Raw genomic sequence first — 25,065 nt, 5'->3', positions numbered from 1 at the left:
TGTATATGAAAATGAATCAAATGGACTTTATTTTTTGAGAACTGCATATGTTATTCAAGAATGTAAGTTAATGAATAATATAGGCACCATCTGCACTATACACCTGAAGTAGGCTCATGCCTCTTTTTTATTGTTATGTGCCTTCAAGTTGATCATGACTTATGGTGACCCTATGAATCAGCGACCTCCAATAGTACCTGTTGTGAACCAAACCACCCTGTTCAGATCTTGTAAGTTCAGGTCTGCGGCTTCCTTTATGGAATCAATCCATCTCTTGTTTGGCCTTCCTCTTTTTCTGCTCCCTGCTGTTTTTCCCAGCATTATTGTCTTTTCTAGTGAATCATGTCTTCTCATGATGTGTCCAAAGTATGATAACCTCAGTTTCATCATTTTAGCTTCTAGTGATTGTTCTGGTTTAATTTCTTCTAACATCCAATTATTTGTCTTTTTTGCAGTCCATGGTATGCGAAAAGCTCTCCTCTAACACATTTCAAATGAGATTATTTTCTCTTGTCCACTTTTTTCACTGTCCAATGTTCACATCCATACACAGAGATCGGGAATACCATGGTCTGAATGATCCTGACTTTAGTGTTCAGTGATACATCTTTGCATTTGAGGACCTTCTCTCACAGCTGCCCTCCCCAGTCCTAGCCTTCTTCTGATTTCTTGACTATTGTCCCCATTTTAGTTAATGACTGTGCCAAGGTATTGGTAATCCTTGACAAGTTCAATGTCCTCATTTGTCACAATTTCCCGCAAAGAATCCTGGGAACTGTAGCTTGTTAAGGGTGCTGAAAATTGTTAGGAGCCTCCTATTCCCTTTAGAAAGCTACAATTTCCAGAGTTCCCTGGGAAGAGGGATTAGTTGTTAAACTACTCTGGGAATTGCACTTCCGTGCAGGGAAAAGGGGTCTCCTAACAACTCTCAGCACTCTTAACAAACTACAGTTTGGGAGAAGCCATGCCTGTTTAAAGTGGTATGATATTGCTTTAAATGTATAGTGCAGATGGGGCCGGAAGGTGCATGTAGACATAACCTGCAGATCATTTCAGAACAAAGTACTGCAAAAAGCACAGCAAGAACAGATTGCGAAGTGTAAAAGTAGAGGCAGACATGCTGCATGTTTAGGAGGGCCAAATACAAAAGAGCTACACCTGCTGAAATTCCCTCTTCTATATGTGTAGGAATCCCTCCCCCCTTTCTTTAACTGTTCATTGCCATTATTCCACCTGTTTGGTGCTGCTTCTGTGCCATCTTTTCCTAGTTAGGATTTCCCCCCCTTTTTGCTAGAGCCATCTCAGCCATTCATGCTTCATGGAGTGAGTGTGATTACATTACAATGATATATAGCCAATAAGAAATGATGACAAGCTGATTTCACGTGGGGAAAACTAAGCCATCTGTGAATGGAAGGAATGCATCCTAGACTGACCACATGGGTGATCCTAGCCAGTGAGGAGTCACTGAGGGAAAACAAAGTCCACTGAGGGGAAGATTTGCTAAACAGGGGAATACTTTTGTTTCTTTTTGGCTTAATCCACAACAAATTGTTAAAAGAGCAGGTGCTTTTTGATGCTGTTGAAAATGTTCAGAAAGCCATATTCTCATTTCAGCTTAATTCTGCACATGCAGAGGAAAAGAATCAAAGCTAGGAAAAAATCTAAATGGAATAAATATACTCAGCAATTAGCTTAAGCCTCTGTGGAAAATGTCAATAATCAGACTTTGACAATCTGGAAGTGCAGGACATTTATTTCATACTATGGATAAGTGGCTGAGGAGTGAAGCATGTGAACTCAGGGGAAATTTTGAGCAAGTCTAACAAAGAAAACACATTACTGACACAAATGACTTGAGATTTCCCTGATGAGGTGAAATCTAGCAAGGTTTTGTCACTCTTCATGTCCTTTATTGTAAATCAGATGAGAAAGAGCAGGTGCTGCGGAGTGCTGACAGACTGCTGCCTCTTCAGACCATGGAGTGGCTTGGGGTTGGTATGCTGTCATAATCATCTGAATAGCTCTGGTACTGATCAGTGAGAAGAGGCTGGTGAAGTTCATCCTTGTTTCTCCTGGCATGAACTATACATGTGGCAACAGCAAATATAATTGCAACCAGGATCAATGCAGTTACAATTGCAATAGTTATGATTTCAGTTACTTGGAGGGCCCGAGCTATAAAGAAGTAGAAGAAAAGGCACATGGGATTAAAGTCTTGCATGTGGTGTAGTGGTTAGAGCAGCCTTTCCCAACCAGTGTGCCTCCAGATGTTGTTGGACCACAACTCCCATCTTTCCTGACCATTGGCAATGCTGGCTGAGGCTTATGGGAGTTGTGGTCCAACAACATCTGGAGGCACACTGGTTCAAAAAGGCCAGGTTAAAGTGTTGGACTATGACCTGGGAGGGAGATCAGGGTTCGAATCCCCACACAGCCATAAAGCTCACTGGGTGACCTTGGGCCAGTCACTGCCTCCCAGCCTCAGAGGAAGGCAATGGTAAACCACCTCTGAATACTGCTTACCATGAAAACCCTATTCATAGGGTCGCCATAAGTCGGAATCGACTTGAAGGCAGTCCATTTCATTTAATTTTGGTTTTGATGTAGATAGAAGTGTAATTCACTGGAGTACCTTGCTTTAGAGAGTATGGTTGATACCAAGTCCCAGTAATTTCAAGTTACTATTGATCACAACTATTCACTAATAGGCAAAAAACCCAACCCCCTTGTCGTTTATGAATGTACCTATAGCCCACAGATATTTCTATCTAAAAAGCAGGGAAATTGGGCAGCTATAGTGAATGCACCAGGGGAGCAGGAGACCTGACCTCCTCTCTGAGATATTGTACTGCCCTACAAATTGGTCAAAATGCAAACACAATTTGGGTTGGTCTTTCATAGTCCAATCCCTGTGTAGCTTGGAAGAACTGGGTAACATGTGCCTCTGAGCATATGGTGAGTGGTGGCAACACCTGCAATCAGCCCAAATAAGAGAAAGAAGACATGTGCTGTGCTGATCTTGTTTCAGCAGGGAGGAAGAAACAATATTAAAACAGTTGATGTAGTTCAGATAGTCACTTTAAATGTTTGATTTACTTTGCAATTTTAGTGAAGTTTCCTATAGTAAATCATTCTCTTTTGCTTCTGTTTCTGTGAATATGTGAACTACAGCAACACGTTGCAAGCTTTACACTAAAAAAACCTCCAAGAACAATTGTGGAATAATGGCACTGACTATTCTGTAGAATAGTCTCCAATGGACATGATGAGTGTCTCAGTTTGCAGAAGATAAAACAGTGGGAGGTAAAATATGGAAAATGGAAATGGACTGCCTTCAAGTCGATCCCGACTTATGGCTACCCTATGAATAGGGTTTTCATGGTAAGTGGTATTCAGAGGAGGTTTACCATTGCCTCCCTCTGAGGCTAGTCCTCCCCAGCTCGCTAGGGCCTGCTCAGCTTGCCACAGCTGCACAAGCCAGCCCCTTTCTTGTCTGCAACTGCCAGCTGGGGGGGCACCAGGACTACTTGGGACTATGCATCTTGCCCATGGCTGCACAGGTGGCAGGGCATGTAACCCCTGAGCTACTCACTGTGGGGGTGATCTTTAGCTGGCCCTTTACACCCAGGAGACATGAGCAGGGATTTGAACTCACAGACTCTGACTCCCACCCAGGCTGTCCTCCCCACTGTGCTATACCAGCTGTTCTGAGGTGAAATATATCATAGCAAAATTCTAGGTGTGCTCTATGTTTTTAATAGACCATGCCCACCTTTCCTTCAGTGGAATGGTTTAAGCATAGCAGGCTGAAAACATGCATCTTGGGCAGGCCATATTTGTTTTTTTCCAACAGCTAGATTCATTACTTAAGTAGCAACATATTGTAATCAGTCTGTTTTTACATCAAACTGCAGTTTCAGATTCAACTATTAATGCACCCAAAATAGAAATAGAACATAACTTCCAGTCTGAAACACAAAAGGCTGTCTTCACCATCATATGACATTGACCAATACAAAGGCTTTGAAATTAATGAAAATAAATTTGACGCAGTTTTCTTAGATGCACGATGAGAGAAATATAATTTTTTAAGTTAGATTCTCTGTAGAAACTGTAGTAACATAGAAAAGAAGCAAAGTAAGAAGAACACCAACAAACATACAAAAATGTAATTCTCCACCTTTGGAGATGGCAGGTGTTGCCACCACTCACCGTATGCTCAGAGGCACACGTTACCAAGTTCTTCCAAGCTACATAGGAAGTGGATTGGACTATGAAAGACCGACCCAAATTGTGTTTGCATTTTTACCAATTCGTAGGGCAGTACAATATCTCAGAGAGGAGGTCAGGTCTCTTGCTCCCCTGGTGTATTCACTATAGCTGCCCAATTTCCTTGCTTTTTAAAGTTTGATAGAAATATATGTTGGCTATAGGTATGTTCTTCAACCACAAGGTTTTATTTTGTCTATTAGTGAATTTCTCTGCTTTTTAATCTGGGAGGTAAGAAATGGGATCCTATGCAAATTTGCTGAGAATGGATTGGTCATTTGCATGCTTATTGAGTTCAATGGGATTTACTCCCTTGCAATCATGCTTAGGATAGGTGAAATTGACCATGGGGGAGGAGGAGGGAGGTCAAGGGGAGAAGAAGGGAGATGGAAGCAAGGGGGCAGGTTTGATCATTGGCATGCTTATTGACTTCGTAGGATTTACTCCTGTGCAATCATGCTTAGGATAGGTCAAATTGACCATGGGAGAGGAGAAGAAGGGGGAGGAGGAGGACAGGAGGGTGGGCTGGAGTGGGCAGGGGAGGAGGAAGATGGAAGAAGGGAGGAGAAGAGGGGAAGGAGGATGGGGAGGGGAGGGAAGGGGGAGGCAGGTCTGATCATTTGCATGCTTATTGAGTTCAATGGGATTTACTCCCATGCAATCATGCTTAGAATAGGTGAAACTGATCATGGGGAGAAGGGAGAAGGAGGGTGAAGGAGAGGGAGGGAGGCAATAGGGAGGGGGAGAGGGGCTGGGAGAGTGGAGGAAAGGAGAAAGGGAGGGGAGGGACAGGAGGGAGGGGAGGGACAGGAGGGAGGGAGGGGAGGGAAGAGGAGGGAGGGGATGGGAGGGAAGAGGAGGGAGGGTAGGTATGATCATTTGTGTTCTTACTGAGGTCAATGGGATTTACTCCAGTGCAATCATGCTTAGGATAGGTGAAACTGATGTGTGGGAGGGAGGGCAGGAGGAGGACAGGAAGGGGAGGGGGAGAGGGAAGGGAGGAGATTGAGTGAGTGGGCACTGGGCAGAGGGAAAGCCCCTTTCCTTTCCAAAAGGAAAACATTGTGAACAGTATCATTATTTTTTAGGGTTTCTCTCACCTTTTTATTCTACAACAGGCACCTGTAGTCTCCCACACAAATTTAAACCAAAGCTGTCCCTCACCATATCCACACCAGATGTTTGTTCCATTTTAAACAGTCTTAGCTTCCCCCAAAGAATCCTGGGAAGTATAGTTTGTGGTGATGAGAGTTGTTAGGAGACACCCTATTCCCCTCACAGAGCTACAGTCCCCAGAATTCTTTGGGAAGAGAAGCTGACTGTTAAACCACTCTGGCACTGTAACTCTGTCAAGGGAATAGGAGTCTCCTAACAACTCTCAGCAACTACACTTCCTGGATTCTTTGGGGGAAGCCATGACTATTTAAAGTAGAATAAATGTCTGATGTGACTGAGGCCCCTTGATTAGCCAGGCCAAACAGCTATGAGTCTGGCATTTAGAACACCGACAGTTGGTTCTTACTGACCATGCCTACGCTATCATAGGCTCCAATGTTAATATTCTTAAATTAATTAGAAATCAGCCAGGCATTTTTTAAAACTTTTAAACTGCAGAAGATGAATGTCAGAGTATGGGGCAAGGTCAGTATAGGATTACAGGATGTGAACATGGCTGATGTTTAATTCATTTCAAAAAAATATGAGACCACTGACAGAAAAAAACCCAACAGGGGTCTGGATTTTCCCCCTCTTGTTTTACACTTGAACTCCAGATTCTGTCTGAGTGTTTTGTGTATCACCATGAAAATTTAGAAGGTTGTTAAGCAAGTGTTTCTGAGTTCAGGACTATAAGTTTTGTAAGATTTTGTTTTGAAATGAGCTAAAGGGAAGCAGCAGAATGGCATGGGGGTATTTTCAATTTAACATGGCGGAATGTGAAAAATCTATGGTGGCTATAGTATACAGCCACTTTTGTGGTTGTACAATATCTCATTAGAAGCCATAATTCTAGAACACGTACCATTAGAACATAATAAGAGCCCTACTACATCATACCAAAATCTCATCTAGTCTACACATTGGTTAACTAGATGCCTGTTCTTTGGCCATCCAAGTTATTTGCCACCACTACGTTTTGTAATAGTGAATTCTATAGTTTAAGTAAGTGCTGTGTCAAGTATGCCCTTCTGTCTGCTACCAAGATCCTCCTCCATAGATTTTACTGGTTTTACCAATCCAATAATTGTGTTATGATGGAGCTCTGAGAGCCTCAATTCAACTCATGCAACCTGAATCATTTCCTCTGTAAACCAGAGCAAGAAAACACCCTTTTAAATACTCTGTCATCAGGCTATGTATTTAAACTTATGTATGAATATGTCCCAGGTGACTTTCCTTAGAAAAGAGCATGGGTTGCTTGGGATGATGAAAACATAGGGATAGAAAGCATGGACAAACTAAGGAGCAAATCTACTCCACTGAGAGTGTATTGTCATGGGCCATGATATTCTCCTATGACAAGTAAAGAGATTGTCCTCTGTTTTTATTTGTTTGGCTGCAGACAAACTAGTTACTCCAACAGCAGCCGGACCATTTTCTCTGGCTGCATTTTGAAACAACTCTGCCTGTGACTAGATCCATCTCCCTTCCCTACTGCTGATTAGGACGGACCCACAGCAAAGCACTGGGCCAGTCACTGTGTCTGCCTGAGCCTACAGCAAAGTGTTTTCATTGGAAACACCTGGAATGGCAATAGGGTTGATGGTCAATCAGTTTTAAAGATTGTGTGAACCTGAATTCAAGGGAAAGCGTGCTAGAGCTGCAACGTCCGAAATTTTGTACTAAAAGGGGGCAGAGTTTGCCTGGCGCTGTGTGTCCCTGTGTTCAGAAAATGGAGGTGGAGGTGCACCGAAGCCAGCAAAACTGAAAGTGTGTCTCTACCCTTTGTTAAATCCTGAATATTTAGCTTTGCCATATTATGATACTGTGAATGAGCATTTCTCCCTTAGTTTTGTTTGTTTCTTTGTTGATTAAAGCAGGCCAACCAAGCAGCATAGATTGAAAAATCAGTAATTTTTGATGGGCTTCAATTAAATACAGTTCAAGTCTAAGCAGCTGTGAAAGGAGAACAGCTTTTCATAGTTATTTCACATGTAATGAAGAAAAAGATGGTGCTATATAATGAAAAGGAGAATAACTTACTTGGCCACTGAACTTCATAAGTGTATCCCAGATTTTCTGGTGCAGTAATAAACATCTCATTGTTGGTCACAGGGGGCCAGAATGGCACCATGTTGTACCGTCTGTTGTGTCCAATGGGGGCATTCTCTAGTGGATATATTGAGATATCTGAAGGGAAAACACATCTTACTTGTTCAGTTTTAGGGACTTGGTATGGATAACAGCATTAAATTGGATGCTAGATGGTCAGTTCCAGAACAAACATTTAGGGTGCTCCAGACTGTCCATATTTTGAGAGAGGGATTCAAGTGCATGCTGAAACTTTAGATTTGTGCAGTTAAAGTAGATTAAAGAGCTTTATCACCCTAGCAAAACAAAACTGTTTTTTTTTTAAATTTTTTTGCAGTTTGGAAATGCAGCCAGGGAAATGCATTGAGCAGCATGGGGTGAGTGAATGATTAACTTGAAGACTATAAACATCCCACAAGCAAAACAGGATGAAGGCTCATTTTCATATAACTGCCCTACAACAAATCAACAAATCATAATGGATGCTTAATAAAGAGCAGATAAAATCTAACTTCTGTGTAAGCAAATCAGGATAAATAGATCATCTGGAGGAGCCCTTAGTCTCACCCTACTGGACTTTCAACCGTAACAAATAAGAATTTGGTTCCTATGAAGAAGAGTCCTCCTTTTTTATACTGTATCCTATGGCCCCCAAAGTTTAGGGCAGGGACAGGCTATGTTGGATGTTAAGTATATAACATGTTGAGTTCTGGAGGCAGAATATCAACCCCATTACTGTGAAGATAAGAGTACCAAGGATCAGTAAGACAATCATATATTTACGGCCTTTTAACATTCATCGGCTCCCTTAAAGCAGTGTTTTTCAAATGTCCTATCCTGAGAGAGCCCTTTCGTTCCTACACTGAGGAGCCACTGTATGTCTTCTGCAGAACTGGACTGCAAAGTATTGGAAATTCTTTCTGGTCTTTTCCTGTCTGCAGTATCTTCCATTTCATTTCTGAGTCTAGTTCAAAGTGCTGGTGTTAATCTGTAAAGCCCTGTATGGCTTGTGATCCCAGTTCCTAATGGAACCTCTACCCATATGTGCCTACCTGGGTCCAAGATCATCCACCAAGGCCCTCCTCAGAGTGCCTTCTCCTTCCGAAGTATGGAAAGTGGCAACAAGAGAGAAGGCCTTTCCAGTGGTGAACCCCTGACTGTGGGATGCTGTCCTCAAAGAGCCCACCTGGGCTTTAATGTCTTTTGGAGCTAAAGACTTTACTCTTTCTCCAGGCATTTGAAATCACCTTTGAACAATTTAATGTCATTTTAATGCCATTTATTTTGTCTCTGTTTATTCTCATAGTGATTACTCTTTTGCTTATATGGATGGAATTTTATTTGTTTTGATCAGAGCTTGGAAGTAATTCATTACTTTTTTAGGAACTAGTGGGTAATTCCTTTACATTTTGATTGTAATAGAACAAGAAGTAATTTTATTACTGTTGTGGAGTAATTGTAATGTTTCCAGTATTACTTTTGGGCATTATTTGGGGGGGGGAAGCAGGGGAAGTCTGCTCCTCTGATTTGTGGATGAAAATCATGTGCCTCCCTGGGCTTCTGTGCAGCGTCGCCCTTCCCTCGTGCTCTGTGAGTGGGTAGAGGATGGTCCAGTCCTGGGGATATTGGAAGGGTGTTTCAATGTGGGACAGGGTAAGCCAGTGCAAACAGGAACTGAGCAGAAAAAGCAGACCGTCCCTCATGCACTGTGAATTTTTGAAGGGATATTTGTGGAGACCTTTCGTGGGGTGCCATAGGAAGTACTGGCAGGCACATTGGCACCTGTGGACACCAGGCTGGCAACCCGCTTTGTTGCAACCATGTCAATTAAAAAAAAAAAAAATGAAATAAACCCCTTGATCAGAGGCATCTGCATGAGGCAACCAACACATTTAATAACTAAACATTCTAGAGCATGGTGTAAAGTATATTCTCAAATTCATGGGGAACACCATTGACATCTACCTGGCTTCATTGTCACCCTGCAAAAGCAGAGTGTTGTCACCCCTGCGGCTTTTCACTGCAGGAGGAAATGAGTAAAGGTGGACTAGTAATGGTTTAAGGACATTTAGCCATAATTAAGGGTCTTCCCTGATGAGCTTCTGGGCATTCCTGGGGTCGACCCCACTCCCCAAACGCTGTTAAAAAACCACTGCCTTCTGACACGCTCTGAAGCCCTATATGTTTGCTTCTTCCCTATACTCATTTTCTTTGTTCTCTCTTTGTCCAGAAACCCGAAGAGACTGGCAGCCTGCACCCAGGCCAGCTGCTTTTCTGTTGCATCTGTTAGGGGAACATGACATGAACGTATGCAATTTTACTGAAGTAACAAACAGCTCTTTGGAACTTGCCAGAATTGCCACTCAGCTTCCTGCAAACACCCCCACAAAAAACTATTGCTATAAGATTTTTAAAGACGACCTGCAAATATATGCCCTGCAACAATGAGCACAATGTTTGGCTGGTCTTTTTTTTGGGGGGGGGAGGTAGGGAGTAGGTGAGAGGTTGAAGGGTAGCAGTGCATGATCTATATTTGTGAAGTTATGAGATGGGGAAAAGAGTATGTAACTATTTCTGTGGTTCTGGTCAACTCACCTGGGAAAATGCCGTAAGATCTTGTGATCCCTTGGCATAATTTCTCCTGCATCCTCAGACAATACAATAACTCCTTCTTTGGCTACATACCTTTCTGCTTCCAGAGACAGGAACAGAAGTATGTGATTGTGCCACTGAGCCCTGAGCCCAGGCCCCTTCAAGAGCTGCACTGTTGCAATGGGATCATAGCAGCTCCTTCGTGCAGGCAGAGATGGGTGCCTGCCTGGCCAATGTAGCTCAGACACTCTGCCGGATGGGAATCAGACAGATGTGTTGCAGTGGGCAAATCATTCTCTTTGCTTCAGTATAGTGGGGAAATAATACAAACCATAGCAACTCACCAGGATTATGCCTCCTCAGCCATTCATCAAAGAGAGCATCAGTAAATGTGTGCAGCAGGACAAAGATGGGATCATTTGGGGACAAATGGGTTTGCCCTCCAGTGCCATTCAAAAACAGATGGGCCAGATTGTGAAGACTGCGAACAGCTGGATCGTACCTCCCCGAAGGATCGCTGTAGCCTGGTGTGTAAGGATAAAGAGGCGACACCAGTTGGAAACAATCATGGAATTATATCAGCTGGCTCTAATTCTGTCTGGCATGATGTCGGACCACTCTCTTAACTTCTTTAAGGAAATTGCATTGATTCAGTGCATGGCTGCTGTTTGCGTGGGACAGTCAATGTTGAGATTAAATAATAAATGATGATACTTGACAAATAAGAAGTGGCTTGCTTGCTCCTGTGTTTGTTGTGCAAGCAAAGTGAAATGTTGCACATTGGTGGTGAAACACACACAGCAATCTGTTTTTTGTTTTGTTTTAGCATTGAGTTAAGGCTACAGCTTTTGGACTGAAATGGCAGCAAATATAATTGAGACCACCATGTGCATTTTCTAACTGCAGACACGAGTGTCAAGATGTTCTTATGTATCCTAATAGGCCAGCTGTTCCTTCAGTTCCCCACATGCCTCTTCCTGAATGGTTGCCAGCAGACTGACTTTGGAAAAGGACCTTCTGCTTCAGGGAGGCTAACAATTCTCAGTGCTGATTCTCCAACAGCACTAAACAAATTCTTGGAATGTCAGAATCTTGGTCATCAGAAGAACTGAAATAATTAGGTGGGGAATATCCTGCCTTCTTCTAAAGTGAGGCCAAAAGCTCAAACAGCGTTGAATAAAATTAAGTGTTAAACTCCACATTGGTTTTATGTTTAAACAAATAACACAGTAATGTTTCCCAATGTGAATTTTACTCCTGCAACAATACCATGAGAACATAAGAATCTGCCTTACATAGAGTTAGACCCTTGAACCATGTTGCTCAGTACTGTCTAGACCAGGGATGGGCAGAAAGTAGATTTGGCTCTACTGGTAGATCTGTGGGTGACTTGCAGTAGATCAGCAAGGATTTCTAACATCCAGTTAGAACAACCGCAGCAACAAAATGACTCCCCCACCCTAAATTATACACCAGGAATAAAGTAAGTTTTAGGATTTGTGTGTGGAAGGGCTGTTAGTTCAGTTCTAGGACTCAGACAGTGGTATAGTTGTCCAGGGTCTCAGGGGGTCTTAGACCCCACATTTTTGGGAGCAGGGTCCCAGTAGGGTCCCTATGTCTCCAGCATCTTATGATACAATCAGCATGAAAGGAGAGTGTGTTAGCCGCTGAGAAGAGTCTTCTAACATGCTTCATTGTCCTTTCCTGCTGATAGGGGCCAATCAGAGTGAAATGAGGTGAGTCAGCCACTGAGAAGACTCTTTTCAGTAGTTAACACTCTCCTCTTTCATGCTTATTGGCTCCTAGGGATGTCTGTTGTTGTAAGAGAAGGCATTAACAAGGATTTCATTCTCAACCCAGCAGCAAAAAAAGAGAGAGGGGCGTGGCTGTGACTATCACAAAGGGACCCTGCACTTCTGAATTTGCCACTACACCACTGAACTCAGAACAAATCCCTGCACACCAAATTCTTTAATTCTAAGCGTATATCATTTGTACCAGGCTCTGGTTGGTAGATCTTAGGTTCTAGTAAAAACACCGTAGATCCCACAAGCCCAAGGTCTGCCCACCCTGCTCTATGCTGATTGGCAGCAAATCTCCAGGGTTTCAGACAGGAGCCTTTCCCATCCTTACCTAGAGATGCTTGAGACGGAACGTGGGCCTTTTACATGTAACACATGTGCTCTGCTGTGGCCCTTCCCCAAGTACTCATGCTTGAATATATCTACTCCTTATGGCCGGAACTCCCTCTCTGAGCCGGTAAATAGTGGCCTCCTCTCTGGGTCTTTAGTCCTTCCAAAAATTCATCAGTGTTCATTGCTTACTGTAACCCTAATGGCAGCCAAGCCCAATTATGTATAAATAAGTATATTTGCATTAATCTCCCATGCCTCTCCTCTGACTGTTGTCTTTCCCACTGCCACAATTTATACAACAAGGTCTTTTGGAGCAGGAACATTTTACTTGCAAAATCTTGTCAAGTGCCATGTATATCAGTGCAAGTAAGTAAGAAAGCACCAACTAAACTAAAAAAGTTTTAAAAATTCAAGCAATTTGGAATTTGTACTTTGTTAGTAAGTATTGGCAAGTCACTAGCTTAAGAAAGAAAAGAAGGAGACACAGAAGCCAATATGCACTACAAAGTTCTATGGAAATATGAAAGGTTATCCAATGTTACATTAGCATATCAAGTATTAGCACTGGCATCACTCTACTAGTTGCCAAATACTAGCAGAAAAACTAGCGCAACAGTGCCAGTGTTACCTAGCATAATGAAGGGCCTTACCTCTGCAGCCCTGCTGAACCCTCTGCTTGGAGCACACACTGCACCTCCAGTGACATCTCTTCCTTTCTTGTAAACATTAACTGTGATTTAACTTACACAGTTGGAAACTAAGCATTGGATTGGAGAGCTGTGTCCCGGGCTTTGTTTGTGACAGAATACCAGCACCTCTTTTTTTGCTGCCCATAGCAGCCATTTTGTATGGTACACATGACACTTTTAATCAATATATGAGTACCGATAACCCATTTTTTACCAAAACCCCCACACTGGCTATGCCAAGTTGAAAATGCGGTTTCTACTTGCGGTAGTGGCTTTGTACCCAAAGAATGATGCCCTTGGACATACAACCCAATATTCTGAAACATGCAATAATTGGATGGCTTGTAGCCAGTTGGACCAAGTAATTTAGGGTCACCAGACTTCCCCCCCGTGGACCACTTGAAAATGGTTGATGGTCTTGGCAGACCACTTAATGATTTTTCAGCCAGTTGTAGCATATGTCATCCGCTCTGCTAGATGCTATATGATTTTTAATGGTATTTTTATTGCTTCTTTTCTTTCTTCTGTTGTATTCTATTGTGTTACAATTTGCATTCCAAAGAATTCAAACGGTGATACAATAAAATACAATTTAAGAAATGAAAGAAGGAATACAATTACCGTTAAAATCAAGATGAGAATTTAATGCACACACGCTGCAGACCGCCTGAATGAAGCTCACAGACCATTGGTGGTCCATTGACCACAGTTTGGGAACCTCTGATTTAGGGTAAATGGGAGGGACCATTGCTCAGTGGCAGAGCATCTGCTTTGCATGCAGAAGGTCCCAGGTTCACTGTTAGAAGAAGCAGGAAAGACCTTTGCCTGAGATCCTGGAGATTCTCTGGTCAGAGGAAACCACAGGAACCTAGCCAGCTGCCTTGTACTGAGTCAGACCATTGATTCATCTCCCTCCGTATTGTCAACCCTGGCTAGCAGCAGTTCTCCAGGGTTTCAGAAGACAGAAGTCTCTCCCAGCCCTGCCTGGACAGGCAGGGATTGAGCCTAGGACCTTCTGCATGCAAAGCTGATTCTCTACCACTGAGCTATGGCCTTTCGCCTAGATGCACATTTAGCTTCATTTGGTATAAGACAGTTACCTATGTTCACAAATATTTTTTTCCAAACTGGTTAGTTTTATAACTAATTGGCTTTTGTGCAGCCTAGTTAATTGGTTAAGTAATTGGTTAATTGGGAAAATCATGTCTATTTCATGTAGGACAAGAACAAAAATACTTCAATAAAACACACTTTGTACAGTATATGTGATTGCTGCCCATGCAGTAAACATGCAAAGCGTGGACAACATAGCTACAACTTTAAGCACTTGTGTGCATGCATCTCACGCTGTTCAGTGTTCAAAGAGATGGGTGTAGATGTTGAACACACTGGCATTTAAAGATACATGTATGTTGTTCACAAACTGTTGTAGAAAATATCACACAGGAATTTTGTTGGTTGTGTAAAGTGCGGTGCTGCCTTGAGAATCAGAAACAGAAGATACGTGTGTGTATGTGAGTGTGTGTGTGCATATATGTAATTATTTATAACTGAAGTCAGGGATGTTGAAATACGTTTTAAAGATACTTGCTAGCAATGTAATTATTTTTGTGTCAGATCAATATTTCAGAATGAAAAGTCTTGACTTTTGTAAACGAATATTTAGTCATAGGAAATACTACTGAGAAAAGTTGGCAAGAAGACACAGCATTTGCTTTGCCTTAACTGGAAAAAAAAAGTGATGTGGTAAGTGATTGGTGTTTTTCTGTTCTTTTTAAAGCGAAGGAATACTTATGTGTATTGGTTCAGTGTTGGTCATTTCTTTTGTATTTTGATGTTTATAATTTTATGTTTTAATGATTTTACTGTACATCACTATGATATTGGTGTGATAGTTGATAATTTAAATGAATGAATGAAATGTACATTTTTTGTCACTTATTTCAGCTTGGGAAAAACTGGTAAATAATATAAAGGTGTCACCATCTCACTCAATCTGATTCCAGATCTTGAGAATACATTGTTCCTATATTGATGAACTTGATGAGAAAAGGTGGTTTCCTAAACAGATAATTTCTTCCACAAAAGGATTTGACCTATTTTCACTCGGTGCAAACTCAATCAGCATGGTGGATTGCGTGCCTCTCTGGTTTCAGACCTTTTCTCTGAGAGTTACTTGCCTTCCACTGTATTACGAAAACTGTCTGTAGAATTTGAATAGAATGGAGGCGTATCGAATAATCCAACTTCTAAGCAAAGAGCAACATCCTGTGGCTCAGGCAGGTGCTGCACCATTGGGCGGGCAACATTTCCAGCAGGATTTCGTCTAATTGGGCCACCTTCTGTGCCTGGCATGTAAAGAAGGGGGTGGGGACAAAGAAGACAGAGATGATTGCAAAGTCTAGGAAATGCAATGGTGGGTCAGACTTAGGGAGAACAGGGAATATCTTTGGCTTTTGGCTGAGACCTACTCTGAGTTATCCCTGTGTGCCACATGAGCTTTGAACCACTGAATTTCAGTGGCAGTAGCATAATATCTCAGACACACATAAGAGAGGCAATGAAACTTCCCCTCCTCTCCTCCCACCCTCACATACCCCCCTAAATCTGCTCCTTGCTGCCTTGGAAATAGTCATGCTGGAGTGAGGTGGGGGATTGCTATGCTAGATATCACACAGAGGCCTACTGCCATACAGAGCTAAGTGAATGACCACGGTGAGCCAGGAAGAGCTCTATTCAAATTTTGCCTCTGCCATGAACTCCATAGATCACACAGTCTTACATATACACACTTACTTGGGAGTAAGCCTCATTGAGTTGAAAGACATAGGATTACACTGTCTAGTAAATCACTATCTTCTGTTAGCTTCATCACCCCACTCCCCTAATTTGGTGTAGTGGTTAGAGGATTTGGGAGGCCAGGGTTCAAATCTCCCCTCAGGCATGGAGCTCATTGGGTGGCCTCAGTCCAGTTGCTACCCCTCAGACTAATCTACCTCACATGGTTGTTGTGGGGATTAAACGAGGAGGGGAAAAACCATGTATGACAGCTTGGGCTCCTTGGAGGAAGGGGAAATTTTCAATATGAAGATAATAATTCTCACCTATTTTATAGTGTTGCTGAAAGGATTGCTAAGGTTGGAAGAATGCATGCTGTGGAACATTAATATATATGCTCTGTTGCAGGACAGCCTTAGAAACAACAACAGTGTTGGAGATTTTGCATTGTTGCTCTAAACCAGAAAATGTTTTTCCAAAGACCTAATGAATTAAGTAACTGTATTCACAGTCCAGCATGTGCATCTGACAAGGTGGATGTTTTGTGTTTTAATTATTTTACAGCCTGACAGTTTGAAACAGCCACATTCCACATTGCAATTACAGAGGCTTACCATGGGGGTAATTATCCTTGGTACCTAAAATTTCTCATGTTGGACCCATAGGGTTGTATCAACGAAGTTACTGCACAGGTGGAACACCTTCCACATGTGCAGCGGAATTTCTCCCCAATTATCTGGAGCAGAATGGGGGGAAGGAAGGGGGGCAGGAGGAGAGGAAGGGGAAATTTTGGTGTGGAAGTGGAAGTCATTCTGCTTGCACGTTGGCTTTGTTGGATTCAGCATATAGTGTTAAAAGAAGGTTAGGTGTCAAATTATAATTGGTGTGCAAGCAGAGAATCCAAAAACATCAAAGTAAGTAATAGTGAGAGAATTATGCTCAAGGGAGTAATGATTCCTTACGATTGCCAGCCAAGGAGTCTAGACTCTTTCACTGCTGACCTAAAATCAGTCAAAGAGCATATGGAACAATTCCAGGATACTGAACTGTGATTCCATATTCCATGGAAACAAAGCTTGTGTATCTATCAAGAAGTTTCATTTTCGCTGTATATTCCATTGGCTGCAAATCTCATATGGTATATCAAGATTTTCTTAGAGGGATTGTAATGTGAAGGGAATGCAGGCAAGCTACCATTTTAGTTTTTTTTACAGCTACTTTCTTTATAATTATATTTATAATTATAATTTCTTTTAATTATCCCTCTCTGCCATTTTCTAGTTCTCTCTTTCAGAATCAGGAAGAACCAAAACTCTTTGATACTTTTAGCAGGGCTTGGGGCAAGATGGCAAAAGATCCACGATTCATGTTATATGGATGGTGCATTTTTCTCTTTGCCTTCTATGCACCCAATGGGCAGACTATCTGCTGTTCTTGTTTATAGAAAGGGACTAGGACACGTCTTTGCAGCTTCCCACCTACCAAAAGTTAACAAATCCCACCAGGCATGCATAGCAATCCACCAGGAATGCAATAAACCTTCTGTTTTTTGCTGGGTAGGAGTTGGGGGTGGCTTCTCAAATACCAGGCAGACCACCATACATGGCTGGTGGGCTCTGTTCACCTTCATGGGTCACAAGTTGTGCAGACCTTGACTCTACCTCTGGGGAGGAAACAGCAAGCCTTTACATGGATTTCATCAGGAACTCGGAGCAAGACTCACTTGCTAAAATCCTAGTTTTACTTTTTGGAGCCGAAGAAGAAATTGTGAGACCACCACCTTTTCCTCGGGACTCAAAAGCAGAGACATTTCATATGTACCTAATCTGAGACAAGTCTATAATAGACCTTTTACATCTTCTGAAAGTTACTTTTGATTGCAATTTACTCATCTGGCTACTTCCCCCACGTCTGCTTCCCAGCTGCTAACCATGATGGCCATGTCCTACCTCCACTGTCATATGCAGCATGCTTCTGAATGCTAGTTGCTGAAAACTGCAAGAGGAAAGAGTGCTAAATACACTCAACGAATCTGGACTTACTATTGCAAATGGTTCCCAAAGTATCGTAGTCTTCAAGCTCCTCACACAAAACATGCCATTGAGAGAAGATGGAATTTGGGCTAATAAGGGAGTCATCGAAGTTGCTTCCAGCCCCCATTAGGTCATCTGTGCAAATGTCGCAGGTGTTTCTACCTGTCGCAAAGTTCCAGTAGGGAAGAGCAAAGGAAGGGTCCTGTAGCATGTCCTGATGAGACCAAAAATGGTTTAATGGTGAGCTAAATAGGGTTGTAGGTAAAGCCAGCTGCAATTTTGAGCTGGTTAACTCATTACCACAATGGCACTTCTTCCCAGGATGTCACTCTAGTAACATTTGAATATGTGGAAATGATATGGTTCCTCCCCACTGAAATATCAGAGATTTGGGTGCAAAAAATAAACAAAACTCCATTCCCATCCATGGGAAGATGTCTTACACAGAATCAGACCATTGGTCCATCTGGTCTAGTATTGTCTACACTACCAATGGCTCTCCAGGGTTCCCGAAAGGGGTGTTTCCCAGCCCACTGAATCTGAGACCTTCTCCATGCAAAGCATGTGCTCTACCAGTGAGTTGCAGCCCTCCCCAACTATCCACTGTTTTCTGCATCCCACAACTTTGACAGATAACCCTTGGCATTTTTATTTCGTTGAGGTGAATTGCAAATTTCCCAATCCCTTTAATCAAACTAGATTCCAGGGATGGGTAGATCACACACCAGTTGACTTATTGTTACTTGACTGCTGAACACTCGGTGGCTTGAGACTGGCTCCACTGAGAAACCCTGAGTGGACACCTGGTGATATGAAAGTTCCACTGGTGAAGATTATTCTGTAATGGTTCATTAACATATGAAAATAAACACTTGATGCTTCAATCATGGAGAATCCTAAATGTAAGGACAAAGAGGACATTATTAAACAAAAAACGAGGTGGTGGCAGCACATAGAGGGATAGTGAAAGAGAAGGATAGGGAAGGAAAAGATGATTGGAGAATAGAAATTGTAAAAAGGAGGGGGGAGTTTGAAAGGAAAACCTTCAAGGAAAAGAACAGTTTAGGCAAAAGGTGATCAGATCATGCGGCCTATCCAACAAGGAGCTTTCAATAAGATTGACGGCCTACTAAGCATGAGACATGGAGACAATCCTGCTTCTTTCCTTCTCTAGATTTACACAACGGAATGATTATGATCAGTATTAAATTTATTACATGCCATTCACCAGTAGTTCCCAGGACAGGTCACAAGAACGACATCATCATACTGTGTGTTTCCTCCACCCTGCCATGGACAGCCCATGAACTGCAGTGGAGGGCAGAGAAATGAACGACGAGACCTCTCTGTTGCCTGGATGGAGGGATGTGCTGAGTGTGTGCATGCAGAAATCTCTGGATTTTGTGTGGCTGGAATGTAGGACACTGTTCAAAGGCAAGAGTCACACTCATTGCTTCAGCCACTTTTTGCCACTGGCCTCACCCACTGTTGGTATACCATCCTTGGAAGGTTGCCCACAAGAGAATGTGTCCCTTGGGCTGAGAAAGCTTCCTCACCTCTCACTTTAAAGGGACACATTTTGAAACCTGCACATTCCTTGACTGCAGCATAGCATAGGAATCACAGAAAGGTCCTTACCTGAATGTCTCTCTCCAACTGTAGTAGGTGGTATCTGTGCCAGGTAAGAAATGCTGGCCCTTCATGGGAGAAATCTATTCCACTAAAACTCTGCTGTCCTGGTCCAAGGAATGTCTTTCTGACAGAGTAATAATGGGACCACACAAAATAATTATAAATGGACACATTTTCAAATTGTGGTGTATTGCCATCAGGGCCCATGATCTCCTCTCGTCTCCTTCTGGCTATCACAATGTCTGGATGCACTGTGTTCTTGGCCTGTTGCATGGCTCTTAGAAACTGATTCCTTTCTTCGTTATTCAGATCCAGAAGGTTTCTTCTGACTAAAAGTTAAAAAGCAAATTGTACTGAGGATCAAAAATAAATAGAAATAGGAAACCAATCATTCATGCCTATCAATTATCAATATAAAAAGGAATATCCATTAAGCCCAAGCATTCAAAATCAGAACTTGGCTTCCCCAGTATTATGGGACTGATGTATTTTATTCAGTAATAAATGCAGGAGCCAAAGATTACTCTTAAACTTTCATTATACAATGTGACAATTTCAAGACCTGGGAACTAGAACTCTAAAAAGAGAGGGAAATTTCATTGTAAAAGAGAACAGTAACCTTTGATGAGACCCCTATAATCTTTCAAGAACAGTATCCAAAATACATATTTACATGTTAGAGCATCATCCTTATGTCAGAATCATCTTAAGAAAACAGTAGGAACCACACACATGTAGAACATTTGTTTAGTGCATGCACAAATTAGCACATGATTCCTCTGCTCATGGGGAAAATGGGTAGACCGGAGAGCCACTGTCTACATACATAATTCAACAATAGATTCCTCTTTACACTGATAATTCAAACAGGCAAAAATGTGAGTTTGGATGTCTGAGCCCAGTGTACGTGCATGTAGCATCAAATTACATAAATCTGGTTAGCATTTGGACAGGAAGACTGGACCCTTCACAGTGCAGATGGGGGTGTGAGTATGTCAATGTCAGGTAGAGATTAACATATCATTAATTTTGGTTCTCCCAATTTCTCATTTTTCCAACCTAAAATTCAGTTCTTCACATTTCTGTAGCAATTTGTGATTTTTTCAAAAAGAAATCCTCATGAAAATTAGTATTTTAATGCAAGTTTATCCTAATAAACACATTTTTGTATGAAGTTTTGACTAGTTTACTTATTTTGCAAGCAATTTCCCCCAATATAGTGCATTTCTTTATATTATTTTCACTAACATATACATTTTTGTAAAAGTTGTTGGTTGGAGAACTACATCACAAAATTCAGAGAACTGTAAATTTCCAAGGATGGCCGTATTTTGGTTCTCATCTTGTTTTGGAAAGTGTGAATTAAGTAGTTTCACCTTTAAATGTGGACTGAATTGAATTTCTCCCCTATTGCCAGAAACAGGACTATCAGACAACACAGTGGTTTCCTCTACAGGTTATTAGTTATGCATCTTTGGTTGCATACCCTCTGCATCAGAATTTTTATATTCTACAGTAGCTCAAACAACATGGGACACTCATAGCTTTCATCTGCTCTCCTGCTATCAAGTGATACACACATAAAATATAAATCAGCCCTAAATGCTTTTGTTATTTTAATGGAATGGTTCAAGCTAATCTAGTAAAGTATAAACAGAACCTAACAATAAAGGATTAGTTTCAATAAAAAGGCTGGATAAGGATTAGTGCAGTTAAACAGCTGCAAACAGGCTTGTGATCTGACTAATTTTTGAAAGAATTATTTATTGTATGAGTTTTAATTGATGAATAAATTAAACTGACAATTCGATTTGAATAAATGTACAGACACATTTTTTCTGAAGTGAAACATATTTTCTTTGATGTACATTTGTGTAGCTGTAAGCATCTTCTTAAGGGGGCATTCCTCCTCCTGTGGGTCTGAGAGGAGGGATAGAATGCCTCTTTTAAGATGGTGCTTGTAAGCTATAGTTTTTATAAGCAACTGTATTACAAATTATATATGAAAATAAGTCTGTCCCAATTAATTAGGGGGACCTTTTTAGTTGATGGGAGAGTGTGATAATAAAATCATAGAATAGTAGAGTTGGAAGGGTCCTGTACGGCCATCGAGTCTAACTCCCTGCTCAATTCATCCTGTGTATGTCTACTCAGAAGGAAGTCCCACTGAGTTCAGTGAGACTTACTCCCAAGTAAACATGTATAAGATTGCACCTAAACACTGAATTAGTAAATTTAACCTGTTAATTAATTAAATATTGCAGCCCTAGTTCTGAATCACATAAGGGAAAGTTACAGTAATGAATATATTTCATTTACTGAAATGCAAATCAACAACTAATTAAAACAAGTTATACCTGTGTCTAAAATACTTTGAATTTTGCTAGCATTGCATACTTTACATATACATTACAATCTGAAAACTGTATGTCTTTATCTGTTATCTTTTAACTAATAACCTTTATAACCCAAAACCCTATCCTCTGCCCCCAACTTTCCATCTTAGTGCAAATCATCTGTTTGGTGGCCAAATGAACAGACCAGAACTGCTGCTGGAATGTGCATCTGAGAACTGGGATCCTATTACTACATCTCTAACAGTGGCATTAGAAGAAGAACAACATAACAGGACATCTCTGCTCCTCTTCTTAAATCATGCATAGGGAACCTCCATTAGAATAAGGGTAGCCTACAGATTTCTCTCCCCCCGCCAACCCCCCTCAGATCAGAATGGGATAATGCCAAAATAGGGCTGTTGCTGTTACCCCTTCAAATTCAAAGTGAGCTCTTTGCCAAGGTGTGCTAAAACCACCCAGGATTTCAAACACCACCACATTTCATTTCTGAATGTTATATTCCTCTGTTGCACATGTTCCCCTAGCACACCCAGGATGGTTACTAATACAGAAAGAAGAGAAAGGGGCAGTGCTGTTAAGCAAAGCAATGAATCTGAGCCCATAATTCCCAATCTACCCATTATGACGCAAAAATGTCCAAATATTTTTATTTGTTTTTTATGTTATTGGAATTTTTTTCTTCTGTTTTTCTTTTTGATTTAGGTTCCAGTCCAACACACACTTACCTGGGAGTAAGTTCTACTGAAAACAATGAGACTTAATACTGAGTATGTGTGTAGTACATTGTTAAGAGACTGTTAAGCTTCTGCTAACAAAAATATTTAGGGCAGATGCTAGCACATTTTAAATGAAGTGTTGATTGGCTTGTGAGTTCACAGAAGTTCTGAAAGCTGAATAATTGTGGATAATTTTCAGAAAAATAGCAATATCAGCTATTAGAAATGCTGAAACCATTAAAAAGAGATAAACATCTGTGAGAAAACTCATAACAACAGTTTAAATATGCTGTCTGTCTTGTTACTTTCCTTACCTATTTGGATCTGCTGATCACATGCAGGACCTCGCCAGCCAGGTCGACAGGACCCACAGTTGTATCCAGAGAAGTTTCTGTTGCACTGACAGGTCCGGTTGAAGAAGCGTAGAGGCCATTGTTCACGGTCATCTCGGCCATCATGCATGTACTGGGGTCCATGGGGACTTGAATCTGCTATCACCTGTATGCACTGACCCCTTCCAGAAGATGATCCACAACTGTCTGAACCAGGAATCACCACTGGAGACAGGTCTGGACAACATTCCCCTCTTGTCAATGTGTCAATTGTAGCACATTGCCTGGGGAACTGAGCACTAATTTCCCTGAACAGGGTGAAGAGAAGTAATATGGATAGATGCATAGTAATGGTCCAGAATCAAGAACAACTAAAGGATCTAAGACAGTGTCCCTTCTTGTGAATAAGCATCCAGTAAACTCTCTGTGTCGTGATGTAAACTTTAAAATGGAAGAACAAAAAAGAAAGAAGATATTAAAACACTATAGTGGCTGCCATAAGACATGGCTTCACAAATGAAGAGAAACTTCCTTATCTCCATCAGATGCTTTCCATTTGTGAAGGGGAGTTCAATGCAATAATCTTTTGGATTGCTCGATTGTCATAACCAAAAATCATTATAACCATCAACAACAATCACAGTGTCATTACTTTGGAATACGTATAATAGGTCCTGCCTCACTGGATGTACAAACTAAAGTTCTGGACTGGAAACAACAGGAAGATACAAACATATCAGCTTCAAGTCAAAAGGAAACAAACTAAGGCTGCAATCCTAACCCCAATTAACAGGGAGTTGGAATTAGAGATGGGGGTGAATATTAGCATTTTTGGATTTGTTACCGAATTCTGTCAGAATCTGTAAACCCTGTATGTCTTTGGATCGGGTTTGACTAATGCTTTCATTGTCAGTGACACTGGCTTTTTAAAAAAGCAAATCAGTGGACATCGTTATTAATGTAAACAGCTTTGCTTTGAAGTGCTGCAATGTGTATACCTTTGAGTTCTGTCTCAACGAGGTGATAACAATCGCCATTAACATCTTTGGTCAGCACCGCAGTAACCTGAGGCAAGAGGCAGAATTGACAGGCCGTGATCTGCATAATTTAAATTTATATAGAAAACCCAAGAGACCATCAGTAGAAAGATTGCCAACAGCAGTAGCAACTTAATTAGCTATTACAAGCAGACTGGAAATAGCGCAAAAAAAAAAAATCTGGGGGAAAATGTTGCGGACTGCTACCACAAGCCAGTCGCAAAAACCAAAACACAGACCGGAACCAAAGAGTGAACCCCATCCCTAGTTGGGATGGAAGAAGTTGTCATTTTTGGGTCTCTCAGTATCTCATTTTTCCAATCTTAAATTCAGTTCTGCAGCAATTTGAGAAATTCGTTTTTTTTTTAAAAAAAAATCTGCATGAACATTCTTTAGCATTTTAGTGTGAATTTCTTCTAATAAACACTTTGGTATGCAATTTTTACTAATGAGCATATTTTTGCAAACAATGGTATTATTATGTACTAATATACTAATATATGCATTAGTACTAATATACTACTAATAATTTACTAATGTATCTTTTTTTGAACACTTTCCCCTAATATACGCACTTTTACAAATGTAGTTTGGTTGGAGAACTGCTCAGCAAAATGTGGGTAAGTGTGAATTTTGAAGGATAGCTGTGTTTCAGTTCTCATATTGTTTCTGAAAGTTCAGATTTGATAGATTCAGCTTCAAATGCGAACTGAATCAAATTTCTCCCCCATCTCTATCTGGTTGTAAGCCCCACAGCATTCAGTAGGACTGATGACTGAGTAGACGTGGTTGGGACTGCTGTCTAAATTGCTTAATATAAGCACCATTTCTGTCCTCATCTCTCCAACTCCATCCCTGCCTTTACTCAACAAAAACAATCAGTTATGTGTGGGTGTCTCATTCCTGGACATAAAGTAAAAAAGCTTTCCATGCACTAATTATTATGGTGGTCCTGCCAGGCAGCATCTTGCGACATATAATTCTGCATTCCTGCTCTTGTAGATTGATCCCAAATCTGCCCTTCACCCCAAATCCCACACTATTGCAATCTATTGTTGCATGCATTAGCACTTTATTACTCTTTGTTGAAACAGAACATTTCTAATACATACTTTTCCCACAAGATCTCTGCCTTGTCTCTTCTTTGTTGTTTGTTTATTTTTCCTGAGCACGACTTCACGGATTGTCCTTTCAGTTCCAGTCCTTGCCTGTCGCTCCCACCCTGAACCAAACCGAGCTAATT

At 41.3% G+C, this 25,065-nt stretch overlaps 1 protein-coding gene and 1 long non-coding RNA gene across 5 annotated transcripts in view; one reads left to right on the top strand and one right to left on the bottom strand.

The window, feature by feature from the left end:
- Positions 1-11,138, top strand: part of LOC133386165 (uncharacterized) — a 42,504-nt gene extending 31,366 nt beyond the window's left edge. The window contains exons 3-4 of one of the 2 annotated variants that reach the window (XR_009763069.1): positions 7,859-7,898; positions 9,752-11,138. This is a non-coding gene — a long non-coding RNA (uncharacterized LOC133386165). The remainder of the gene's footprint in view (positions 1-7,858; positions 7,899-9,751) is intronic. The other variant, XR_009763070.1, reaches the window with a different exon arrangement.
- On the bottom strand, positions 1,758-25,065 carry TYRP1 (tyrosinase related protein 1). Of its 3 annotated transcripts, none has more exons than XM_061629746.1 (9): positions 24,935-25,065; positions 22,768-23,226; positions 19,387-19,709; positions 18,474-18,551; positions 17,758-17,962; positions 15,118-15,285; positions 10,458-10,637; positions 7,474-7,620; positions 1,758-2,178 (listed from the first exon to the last, which is right to left on the bottom strand). In XM_061629746.1, exons 2-9 carry the CDS (start codon positions 23,129-23,131, stop codon positions 1,973-1,975), a joined length of 1,671 nt encoding a protein of 556 aa, XP_061485730.1. In that variant the 5' UTR covers positions 23,132-23,226; positions 24,935-25,065; the 3' UTR covers positions 1,758-1,972. The 3 variants fall into 3 exon arrangements, with proteins under 3 accessions (XP_061485730.1, XP_061485736.1, XP_061485742.1); XM_061629752.1 differs by lacking the exon at positions 24,935-25,065 and adding an exon at positions 23,784-23,839; XM_061629758.1 differs by lacking the exon at positions 18,474-18,551.

The sequence above is a fragment of the Rhineura floridana genome, chromosome 1 (genome assembly GCF_030035675.1).
Source record: "Rhineura floridana isolate rRhiFlo1 chromosome 1, rRhiFlo1.hap2, whole genome shotgun sequence".
Taxonomy (NCBI): Eukaryota; Metazoa; Chordata; class Lepidosauria; order Squamata; family Rhineuridae; genus Rhineura; species Rhineura floridana.
This window is presented reverse-complemented; position numbering and strand designations above follow the sequence as displayed.

Excerpts from the sequence above, each read along its gene's own strand:
- TYRP1 (XM_061629746.1), bottom strand. The coding sequence starts at position 23,131 with ATGCATCTATCCATATTACTTCTCTTCACCCTGTTCAGGGAAATTAGT. Across the intron at positions 19,710-22,767 it reads TGATCAGCAGATCCAAATAG|TCAGAAGAAACCTTCTGGAT; the intron begins GTAAGGAAAGTA and ends TTTAACTTTTAG. Across the intron at positions 10,638-15,117 it reads TTTTCGTAATACAGTGGAAG|GCTACAGCGATCCTTCGGGG; the intron begins GCAAGTAACTCT and ends CTTACACACCAG.